This window comes from Anguilla rostrata, chromosome 19 (assembly GCF_018555375.3).
Source record: "Anguilla rostrata isolate EN2019 chromosome 19, ASM1855537v3, whole genome shotgun sequence".
Lineage (NCBI taxonomy): Eukaryota > Metazoa > Chordata > Actinopteri > Anguilliformes > Anguillidae > Anguilla > Anguilla rostrata.
The window spans coordinates 14798836-14810033 of NC_057951.1; the positions used below are offsets into that span (position 1 = coordinate 14798836).

At 50.3% G+C, this 11198-nt stretch overlaps 1 protein-coding gene across 1 annotated transcript; it reads right to left on the reverse strand.

Annotated features, from left to right (window-relative positions):
* Positions 1-2: 2 nt before the first annotated feature.
* LOC135245428 (endoplasmin-like) lies at positions 3-10727 on the reverse strand. The gene is made up of 18 exons (XM_064318464.1): positions 10540-10727; positions 9067-9169; positions 8430-8571; positions 7759-7875; positions 6643-6974; positions 6244-6355; positions 5931-6050; positions 5640-5756; positions 5318-5455; positions 4461-4538; positions 4139-4204; positions 3737-4006; positions 3174-3419; positions 2874-3010; positions 2680-2758; positions 1631-1786; positions 1090-1191; positions 3-712 (listed from the first exon to the last, which is right to left on the reverse strand). The coding sequence occupies exons 1-18, from the start codon at positions 10586-10588 to the stop codon at positions 680-682; spliced, it is 2397 nt and encodes a 798-aa protein (XP_064174534.1). The 5' UTR covers positions 10589-10727; the 3' UTR covers positions 3-679.
* Positions 10728-11198: the final 471 nt, after the last annotated feature.

An 11198-nucleotide genomic window follows, 5' to 3' on the forward strand; every position in this document is an offset into this window, starting at 1 on the left:
CATTTGTTTACTTGTGTTTTATTCAGCAGATTCTCTGGGCTTAGCCATCGAAACCCTGACCAGCCAAGGCAGTCGTGTCACAGGTTCACAATAAATAACATTTATGCACCTTACCCTGTTTCCACTGTGCGCAAAAAAGGCCAAATTAAGACTTCAATGCAGAACCAAACTGAAAAATGAGCGATGTCCAGTGCTGCAGTTTGGCATTACTGCAACGTCGCCAAACATACTCAGGGAGGAACATTCTCTTCCATAAATGTGACCGTGTGTAACTAGCACTGAAGATACCAGAACTGTGACACAGAGAACATAAAATCTACCCATCATCCCTTTCTGGAAACATTTAATGGTTCACGCGGCAGGATGGTAGTGCTCCATATTTCAGCTCAGTTAAATATTAACAAATTTACAATCATGAGGAATGTAAAAAAAAAAACAAAAACAAAAAGGCGCCTTTTAAAAAAACCTCAATCCCAAGAAATACCCCCACCCCCCTCCCCTCAAAATATAGATTGGCTCCTCAGTCCCACTCTTGCCCCTCTGCAAGGTGATTGGCTCCTTGGTTCCAGTCCCCACCCCTCTGCAGGTTGGCGATTGGCTCCTCGGTTCCAGTCCTGGCCTCTCGGGGGTGAAAATTGGTTCCAGTCCTGTTCCCCTGCCCTCCCACTATCCCCTGTTTTTACAGCTCATCTTTATCTGTGTTGCTGGTAACCTGCAGGATGACACACACACACACACACACACATTACATTACAGGCATTTAGCAGATTTATACAGCTGGATTATACCCATCAGTGCACTGCCATCTAAGACAGGCTTCACAAGTCCATGTACAAACACAGCTAAAGAAAATATTCCCCACCCAATCCTGAAGTTCATTCTTAAGGGATTAAATTCTAAACTGCACACAGATCTGCTTGGCTGCGCTTCTGATCTGATCTGAGCACATCATGCAGTCCACGGTGTTCAGCACTGATCAGAGATCAGCCTCGGGGCGAACTGGCAGAGGGTCAGACTGGGGGGGGTGTGACTGCTGCCCCAGACCCGCCTGTACCCGCACAGTCAAAGCCACACCCAGCCCTCACTCACCGTGTCTTCCTCATCCTCCTCCTCTGCTTTCACCTCCTCTTCATCAGCCTCATCATCTTCCTCTGCTGGTTCCTCTGGCTCCTCCTCTGGCTCCTCTTCCACCTGCAGGGGGGAGGGAACAGGTGAGGACACGCCCACCACAGAGGGCCTCCCCTTAACGCAGCCGCACGGCCCGTTTCCATGGGGATGAGCAGTCAGTCACAGTGACAGACACGGAACACAGTTTGCGCTGGGCCCAATGACCTGGGGCTTCTCACACGCCAATCAGTATTACCGTGACAACAGAGCAAATGACCGCACTGTGTGAGGTGGATAGCATGCAAGTTTTTAAAAGGCAGTGCATGACAGGAGCTTAAAGCCACTGTTGGAGTAATCAGTGTTCAGTGCGTTACGCTCAGTGCTCAGTGCGTTGTGCTCAGTGTGCTGTAATGAGTGTTGTGTGCACTGCAGTGTTCAGTGCGTTGTGCTCAGTGCTCAGTGCGTTGTGCTCAGTGCGCTGTACTGAGTGTTGTGCGCTACGCTCATAGTGTTCAGCAGGTACCTGCTCGTTGAGGTCCACGTTCATGCTCAGCCTCAGCATGCGCTCTATCCGGTCTCCGTAGGCCTTGGTGTCGGCCAGCTGGTACCCGGACCGCAGGGTGGCCGTTTCCAACAGAACCACGGCCAGGTCGGAGGCCGTCTGATCCTCAGGGTCCGCCTGCAGCCAACACAGACCAGCAAATTAGTTTACACCAACTACACCATCCCCATAACACGCTTACATTCAGCTCTTTACATGGTCCCTGTAACACGCTTAAATTCAGCCCTTTACATGGTCCCTGTAACACGCTTAAATTCAGCCCTTTACATGGTCCCTGTAACACGCTTAAATTCAGCCCTTTACATGGTCCCTGTAACACGCTTAAATTCAGCCCTTTACATGGTCCCCATAACACGCTTAAATTCAGCCCTTTACATGGTCCCTGTAACACGCTTACATTCAGCCCTTTACATGGTCCCTGTAACACGCTTAAATTCAGCCCTTTACATGGTCCCTGTAACACGCTTACATTCAGCCCTTTACATGGTCCCTGTAACACGCTTAAATTCAGCCCTTTACATGGTCCCTGTAACACGCTTACATTCAGCCCTTTACATGGTCCCTGTAACACGCTTACATTCAGCCCTTTACATGGTCCCTGTAACACGCTTACATTCAGCCTTTACATGGTCCCTGTAACACGCTTAAATTCAGCCCTTTACATGGTCCCTGTAACACGCTTAAATTCAGCCCTTTACAGTGTCACCTGTAACACGCTTAAATTCAGCTCTTTACATGGTCCCTGTAACACGCTTAAATTCAGCCCTTTACATGGTCCCTGTAACACGCTTAAATTCAGCTCTTTACATGGTCCCTGTAACACGCTTAAATTCAGCCCTTTACATGGTCCCTGTAACACGCTTAAATTCAGCCCTTTACATGGTCCCTGTAACACGCTTAAATTCAGCCCTTTACATGGTCCCTGTAACACGTGTGTTTGACTGCTCTGTAGAATACAGTTTACCCAACGCCTACCACCTGAGCATCACGTTCAGACGTAATAAACTCACCTGCACTCGCGACAGCATCTCTTTGATAAGAGGGTGTTTGGGGTTGATTTCTAAGGTTTTCTTCTGACCTGCGTAGTAACTGGAACACAGCATTCAAACATGTCAGTATAAGAGACACGCAGCACGTATTTAAAAACCTCACAGCAATATTATTTTGAGCAGAAACCGAGAGGCACACTGTCCGTGGGACTCACTTTGTGGAAATGTCCTTCCCCGTCTGGTAGGCCTGAGCCTTCATGATCCTCTCCATGTTCCCGGACCAGCCGTACTGGCTGGCCACCAGGGCACAGGGAGACTTGGTCAGCCTCTGGGACAGCACTGCCTTCTCAATCTGGAGAAAAACAGGGACAACAAAATGGCCGTCAGGGAAACAGCAAAGCACTGAGGAAAAATGTCTCCCCATTTTCATAACGAAATAATAAATGTTATATCAAAACACCAAGTCCCTTTAAAAACCCTAAAATGGGCTTCCCCACCCCCCTTTTAAACATTACCATGTCTTTCAGGGCCTTGTCCTTCATCCAGGTGGTGAGGGGTTCGTACTCCTTCTCCAGGGCCTCCCTCTTCTCCTTGCCCTTCTCGCTCTCGTCGAACTTCACGCCCTCCTTGGCCACGTTCTGGAAGCGCTTGCCGTCGAACTCGGGCAGCGCCTGGATGCAGTACTCGTCCACCGGCTCCGTCAGGTAGATCACCTCGTAGCCCTTCTTCAGCAGCTTCTCCACGAAGGGGGAGGACTCCGCCTGAGCGCCGAAACACAGCGGGAAGGGACGCGTGAGGCTCCACACTCCACAGGCTACACAGCGTCCCATCAGCACACAGGGACCCACCATCCCATCAGCACACAGGGACCCACCATCCCATCAGCACACAGGGACCCACCATCCCATCAGCACACAGGGACCCACCATCCCATCAGCACACAGGGACCCACCATCCCATCAGCACACAGGGACCCACCATCCCATCAGCACACAGGGACCCAAAGAAGACTAACATGTTTATTACGGTTAATAAAAAATAAAAAAATTAGAAAAAGTGCGAGTGCATTTTGGCTCACCTCCTTCCTGCTGGTGCCGGCCATGAAGTAGATCTTGTCCTGCTTCTCCTTCATCCTCTCCAGGTAGTGCTCCAGACTGGTGAGCACTGTCTCGCTGTGGGAGGTCTGGAAGCGCAGCAGCTTGGCCAGCCGGGTCCGGTTGGAGTGGTCCTCGATCACGCCCAGCTTGATGTTGGTGCCGAACTCCTTCCAGAACTTCTCGTTGTACTGCTCCTCGGCGATCTTCTTGATCATGTCCAGGGTCTTACGCACCAGCTTTTTACGGATGACCTGCCCGAGATAACAGGGAAAACAAAGTTAATCTTAGCAAACAGTGGCTAAATGAATGCTATACAGTGTAATGCTAATGGACGCAACGCAGTGTGACGTACTGACAGTACTCTGGGCTTTACGAAGCCTCACCTTGAGCAGTTTGTGCTGCTGCAGCGCCTCTCTGGACACATTCAAGGGCAGGTCATCGGAATCCACCTGAGGAGACCAGCAGGAGCAGCCCGTTAGACACGCCCATCACCACGTTTATTTACACCCCCCCACACCCCCCCATTCCCAAACACAAGACAGTGTGTTCGTTTTGGTGACTGCTGAACTAGGCAAATGATATGTAAAATAATTTTATAATTTTTATGTCAAAGCACAAATGTATTCTTTTGATTCGTGGCGAATGCTCAAACAACTTCAATGACCCTTCCCATGGAGAAAAAGACGACCAATAAGAGCAGCTCACCACGCCCTTGATGAAGTTCAGGTATTTGGGCATCATGTCGTGGAAATCGTCGGTGATGAAAACTCTGCGGACAAACAGCTGTGAAAAAGGAGAGAGGAGTTTACCATCTGGCCAGAGGGAGATTAGTACTGTACTCATCACTGACCAAGTTAGAGGACTATCAGCTTTAGAACCACATGCTATTACAGGGAAGCCCTCAATACTGAATGCACAGGTACCAACCGCACACTACCCAAACGCAGCACAGGTACCAACCGCACACACCGCACATTACCCAAACGCAGCACAGGTACCAACCGCACACTACCCAAACGCAGCACAGGTACCAACCGCACACTACCCAAACGCAGCACAGGTACCAACCGCACACTACCCAAACGCAGCACAGGTACCAACCGCACACTACCCAAACGCAGCACAGGTACCAACTGCACATTACCCAAACGCATATTACCCAAACGCAGCACAGGTACCAACTGCACATTACCCAAACGCAGCACAGGTACCACCTGCACATTACCCAAACGCAGCACAGGTACCAACCACACACTATCCGTATGCAAACATTATGCAAATATACACTTGTGATACAGCTGAGGGGAGTGATAAGCAGTCCCTCCACCACATCCCATGATCTGTGTTTGAGGCCTTTAACAGAGGAGAAGCTCATGCACAGTCCAGCGCAGAGCTACGGTACGCTACGTCTGCTAGCTTTAAAGCTAACCCCCGTTACTCCTACACGAAATACAGCGTCAAACGTGATCACACAAACACGTGACAGGTGAACTCTGACAGGTCACGGGAGGGCAGGGGTCACCGGAGGGCAGGGGTCACAGGAGCGCTGGATTCTGACGCACCTTGATGAAGTCGTTCTTCTTGGACCCGTACTCGTCGAACAGCCCGCGCGGAGCCGAGGCCGGCACGAACAGGATGGACTTGAAGGTGACCTCCCCCTCTGCGGTGAAGTGGATGTGAGAGATGGGGTCTTCAGAGTCCTGCGGGGGGGGGCAGAGACAGCGGTGAGCACAGCCATGCGTCACTCAGTCGTGGGTACAGGCAGAGCCTCCCACAGATGACACTGTGACTCATTTCTCCTCCTGGCGCTTGCAGGGTAAGTCATTTCCCACAGATGCCCTGCTGCAGGGAGCCAGGCAGAAACGAGGCTCATTTCGAGCGTACCCGTGAGAAGGTCTTGTAGAAGGCCTTGTACTCGTCCTCCTCCACCTCTTTGGCGGGTCTCTGCCAGATGGGCTTAATGTCGTTCATCAGCTCCCAGTCCCACACCGTCTTCTCCACCTGCAGGGGGCGCACACGCGCGGCGTCAAACGATGAAACCGAAGAACGAGGTGATGTTAATTTATATGCCCACACTGCTGAGTGCACTGATAACCCAGGGTGTGCTGTGGCTTCAGACACGGCCGCAGGGTTAGCGCATTAACATGAAGCCCCACAGGGTTAGCGCCCACCCACCTTCTTGGTCTTCGGTTTATCCTTCTCCTCTTCCTCCTCCACTTCAGCTTCATCCTCAGCAGCCTCATCTTTCTCCGCCTCGGCCTCTTCCTCATCGATGGGCTCCTCCACGGTCTCCGTCTGGACAGGAAGTGGGAGGGGTCAGCGATCTGGTACAGCTTGAGACCCGACAGGTCAGATGAACTCCCACACCCCACACACACCCACACACCCACCCCCACACACCCACTCCCCGTTCCGCACTCTTTAGCCCGTTAGCCGTTCCTGCAGGATCAGGGGCGCTACACGGACCGCAGCAGACAGGAGGCCTCACCTTGCTGCTCCACACGTAGATGGGGAAGTTGATGAACTGAGAGTATTTCTTCACCAGGTTCTTGATGGTCTCCAGCTCCAGGAAATCAGTGGCCTCCTCCTTCATCACCAGCCTGAGACGGAAAGGAAAGAAGCATCACCCTGACTATCATACAACATAATTACAATGCATCACAGTATATCCAGTTTCCATAAGATCTGCCCTGTTTAATGTAAAACCTTTACCAAAGCAGTCAAATAAACCCGGGACACTGTTTACAAGAATCTCTAAATGTGAAGCAGAGCCTGTCTGTGGCCTCCTGACCAGGTCAGAGTGTTCATACGCTCATTACACACCGCTACGGCCTCCCTGTGGAGCGCGCCGCGGGGGAGAGAGATCGCCGTGGCGACGCAGACTCACGTGATGGTGGTGCCCCTGCCCAGCGTGTCGCCACGGGGATCCTCGATGACGGAGAACTCGTTGGAGTCGGACTCCCAGATGTGCTGCGTGCCGTTGTTGTGCTTGGACGTGACGATGACGCGGTCGGCAACCAGGAAGGCCGAGTAGAAGCCCACGCCGAACTGGCCAATCAGCTCGGAGGTGGACTGGTCCTCCGTCTGCATCTCCGTCATCTTGCTGAGGAACTCGCTGGTGCCCGACTTGGCGATGGTGCCCAGGTTGTTCACCAGGTCTTCTTTGGTCATGCCGATGCCCGTGTCCGTGATGTGCAGCATGTTCTTATCTTTATCAGACTGGAGAGAGAGAGAGAGAGAGACAGATAAGTACACACACATCTGAGAATAATTTTACACCATTTCTGCTTGAAATAGCAGTGCATTCAGGCGATTTCAGCCTGTGATTAACTCTCACTCCTCATGTGCAAATGCTCAGTGGTTTGAATAACATGCAGATTGTGACCGAGCTGAAGCTCATTTGACCAGTGAGGTGTGAGCAGCACAGACACCTGCTCCTGTACACAAGTGTAGCTCTCTTCAGCCACAAACCAAATTCTCAGCTCGGGGTTCTGCATTGCAAATTTCAGTCCGTTCCGCAAGGCTTCACACTTTCATTTTCAGACATCAGGCCCAGCTGCAGGCAAATGGAGGCTGAGAGACTTCCGCTTCAGCACTGCTACATTAACTCCTCCCACAGCTCCCTCATCCGCTTCAGCACTGCTACATTAACTCCTCCCACAGCTCCCTCATCAGCTTCAGCACTGCTACATTAACTCCTCCCACAGCTCCCTCAACAGCTTCAGCACTGCTACATTAACTCCTCCCACAGCTCCCTCATCAGCTTCAGCACTGCTACATTAACTCCTCCCACAGCTCCCTCATCAGCTTCAGCACTGCTACATTAACTCCTCCCACAGCTCCTCAACAGCTTCAGCACTGCTACATTAACTCCTCCCACAGCTCCCTCATCAGCTTCAGCACTGCTACATTAACTCCTCCCACAGCTCCCTCATCAGCTTCAGCACTGCTACATTAACTCCTCCCACAGCTCCCTCAACACTGCTACAGTAACTCCGCCCACCTTGATTTTGACAGTCAGCTCCTCGTTGCCAGCGAGTGCGTCATCATTGGTCAGGGACATCAGCCGAATCTTATCCAGGGCATCAGAAGCATTTGAGATCAGCTCCCTCAGGAAGATCTAAAGTGTGAAAAAAAAATAAAATAAATAAATATATGAAAGATTAACAGCAGCATCCACTGGCAATCTCAGGGTCACCAACTGCCGGCTGACCGATAATAAAGGATGCCAGAAGATTTAAATTAACCAACCACTACCTCATAAACTGCAATATCGCCAGTGAGGACACATTAGATAACAACTCACTGCATTTATATAGCGCGTTTCACACACTCAAAAAGCGCTCAACAGTGATAAGGGTGAAACTCTCCTCAACCCCCATTAGTGTGCAGCCCCTATCTGGGTGATGCACAGCAGCCATTTTGCACCGGTAAGCTCAACCATAATCAGCTGAGGTGGAGGGAGAGATCAAATTTTTTTTGCCAACTGAATCAGGGGATAATTCGGTGGCAGGTTGAGAGAGACCAGAGTCGAGGGTTTTAGCCAGGGGAACTTAGCCAGGACACCAGGAAACCCTCTGTTTGGGATGAGTGTCACGGATTGTTTAACGACCACAGTCTAACCCCTCATCTGAAAGCCGGCGATGGGCCAGGCCCTCGGGCAGACCGCCTCACCTCCTTGTTCTTGTACAGCGAGTTGATGATGAGCTTCATCATCCTGTTGACCTCGGCCTGGAAGACGTGCTTCTCCGCTTTCTCCCGGATCTCCTTCACCTGCGCGGCGTTCAGACCGTCCAGCTGGATGGCCTCCTCCTCCCTGACACCGGGAGAGGAACTGGGGTCAGTGTCCCGAATCGCTGCCTCAAAACACCACCGTCACACAGAGCGACTGCCCAGGGGTCAGTACTGCACCCCCTGTACATGCAAACCACTGACTGCCCAGGGGTCAGTACTGCACCCCCTGTACATGCAAACCACTGACTGTTAAGGGGTGAGACAGTGGACCTACCTACCCACCCACCCCCCCCAACCAACCCACCCACCCACCCCAACTCACCCCACCTGAAATTACAGTTCACATGACAGGGGGTGAAACCAGCTGGTTTCTGTCCCGCGGGAGCACAGAGGGTGCACCTGCAAATCACATGACCGTATAGCCTTAACGACCAGTTTACAGCCCAGAGTGCATTCTGGGAATAATGAGCGGCTCATCTCTTCAGCAGCCAGCCTGAGAGGAACAAAAGGCCAGTCAAAACAAAAAAGAGGAGCAGTGCTCTGCGCCTCCTGCAGGAGTCAGGGTTAGAACACAAACCTCTGCACCACTTCGTCATCAGTTCTGGACCCGTCTCGGCTCTTCCCGAGGTCGTCCTCCACCGTCCCGTCAACGTCCACATCCTCCTCCGCTCGGACGGCCGCTGGAACACAAGAGCGCCCCGGAGGTGAAAACGAGGCGCCTGGCTCCCCGTCCCACACGCCCACAGAACTGCCTCTCATCTGCTCAAAGGGACAGCGTACTTTCTGGATGTCTTTCATATCTCAGTTCTAGTGTTCAGCTTCAAAGGCCTCAGATAAATTTGCATGCGATGTAGAATATTTCGGTTTGACAGCCGGCTGGTCTGGCAAAGGCCAGTACAGTGACACTCTTTCATAAGCAAATCATTAAAAGGAAAAAACTCCAGAAAGTGAACTATCCATTTAAAGAGAGACTTCTTAATTCACATCTGATCAGGCAGAACCTGAAACTCAGGCTTTATGCTCGTTTTTCCAAATCATGATACAGTTCCAAACTGGCCTCTCAGTTTGAATGTACATCCCTATTTGCCTACACAAGGCCCTCACACACAGCACTGCCCAAGAACGGAGTAAATGCCAAGTTTATCAAGGTGTGTGGAATTATCTTCAGAATTGACTTATTCAAAGCAGTCTCTCCCGCGCACTTGTGTCAACAGAACCGATAAGATCAACAGCAGTTCACCTTGAATCCCACCGGCACAATGCCCCGTTCCTGTTTTTCCATCCCGAGCAAACATCTAGAAAAAGCTCAAACCCAGTATCGTCACTGAACGTCTGGCCATTTCTTGCTGAATAAACGCAGTGGACTTCATCTTTGTTAGCTAACCTATAAGCACATGAACACACTACTGTGGTGCTAAGATCACTTCCGTAGATGCTAGCAGAACAACCAACTAATTTAATAGCCGTTGCACGCCAACTTGAACATGGCACGACCAAATAACAAGTTAGACAGGTGTCCAAGAGTCCAATACAGAGACATACCGCGTTCGTCCTGGAATATTTTCGGGAGAAAAGACTGTCACGACTAATCTCAGGAGCCCGAACGTTAAAGTAAATAAGACAGCTAGGCTTTAGATACCGGACTAATACAAAACAAGAAACATTTTAATGATACGGAGTTCACACTTAACCAGCTAAGACAAGCGCGTAGATATTATAAACTGGCGAGTGCAACCAGTTTTCTTGTTAGTTCTGCTGGACCAGACATCTTTTCTTAGGGAATCCCAGAAACTTCTAGAAACACGTGTGAGCAAAGGCCGTATAAGCCTTAAAGATCCATGCCAAGGAATAACGCAGGCTATTGACAAAGTTCATTTATCTGAATATGACAATCTTAAACCAGACAAAGCACAAATTAATGAATGGTTAGCGAACAGTCTAGCAAGCAAGCTGTCGGGCTGGCAAGACTGGCCAACTTAAGATACCCGAGTCAAGTTCAAGTGGATAAGGACGTTAACAAAAAATAAAAAATACAGTATGCATTACTTACAAAATGCAAGGGCGGCACAAAGGAGACCGATGATCCACACTTGCCTCATACTCGGAAGATTAAGGACTTAGTGCTGATTATGGAGCAATAATTCTGATAAATGCGTCTTCCTATATCATTAGCCCCGCGAAAGTACTCAAACTCTATGCTATTTCTCTGATCGTGGCCCTTTATTAAAACCCCAGAATGAAAGACGTGGAAAAAAGCTTCTGACCAATCGCCGCAGCCCACGCACAACACGCAGCCAATCACGGAACGATTTGTGGCCCCAGTCTTCCAATCGAAGCCTTCCATGTCCGACTTTATACGTCGAAATCGTGGCTAGATTCTATTGGCTGCACATTTTAACAGTGAATGAAAAATATTATTGAAAAAAATGTTAGTGAATAAACGTATCATCGTGTATCCATAAAGCGGACACATAACACATACCGACACGAATATAAAAGATTCACCCGCAAAAAAGTAAACGGAAAACAATGAACCCCATGCCATGCCATACGGTACACACAACGTACACAAAAGCATACATCCGGGTAACGTAAGGTGTAGGACGTTTACCTTGACGACGTCGTTGCTATGGTCCGGCAGCAGTGCCGGTCTGTTCGCTTATGACAGGTACTGCATTTTTATGGTTAAGTTAACCATTGCTCAAAACT

Coding starts and splice junctions, on each gene's coding strand:
- LOC135245428 (XM_064318464.1), bottom strand. CDS start 10,588: ATGAGGCAAGTGTGGATCATCGGTCTCCTTTGTGCCGCCCTTGCATTT. Junction 1,192..1,630: donor ACGTGGACCTCAACGAGCAG/GTACCTGCTGAA, acceptor TCCCCCCTGCAG/GTGGAAGAGGAGCCAGAGGA. Junction 713..1,089: donor AGGAGGATGAGGAAGACACG/GTGAGTGAGGGC, acceptor GTCATCCTGCAG/GTTACCAGCAACACAGATAA.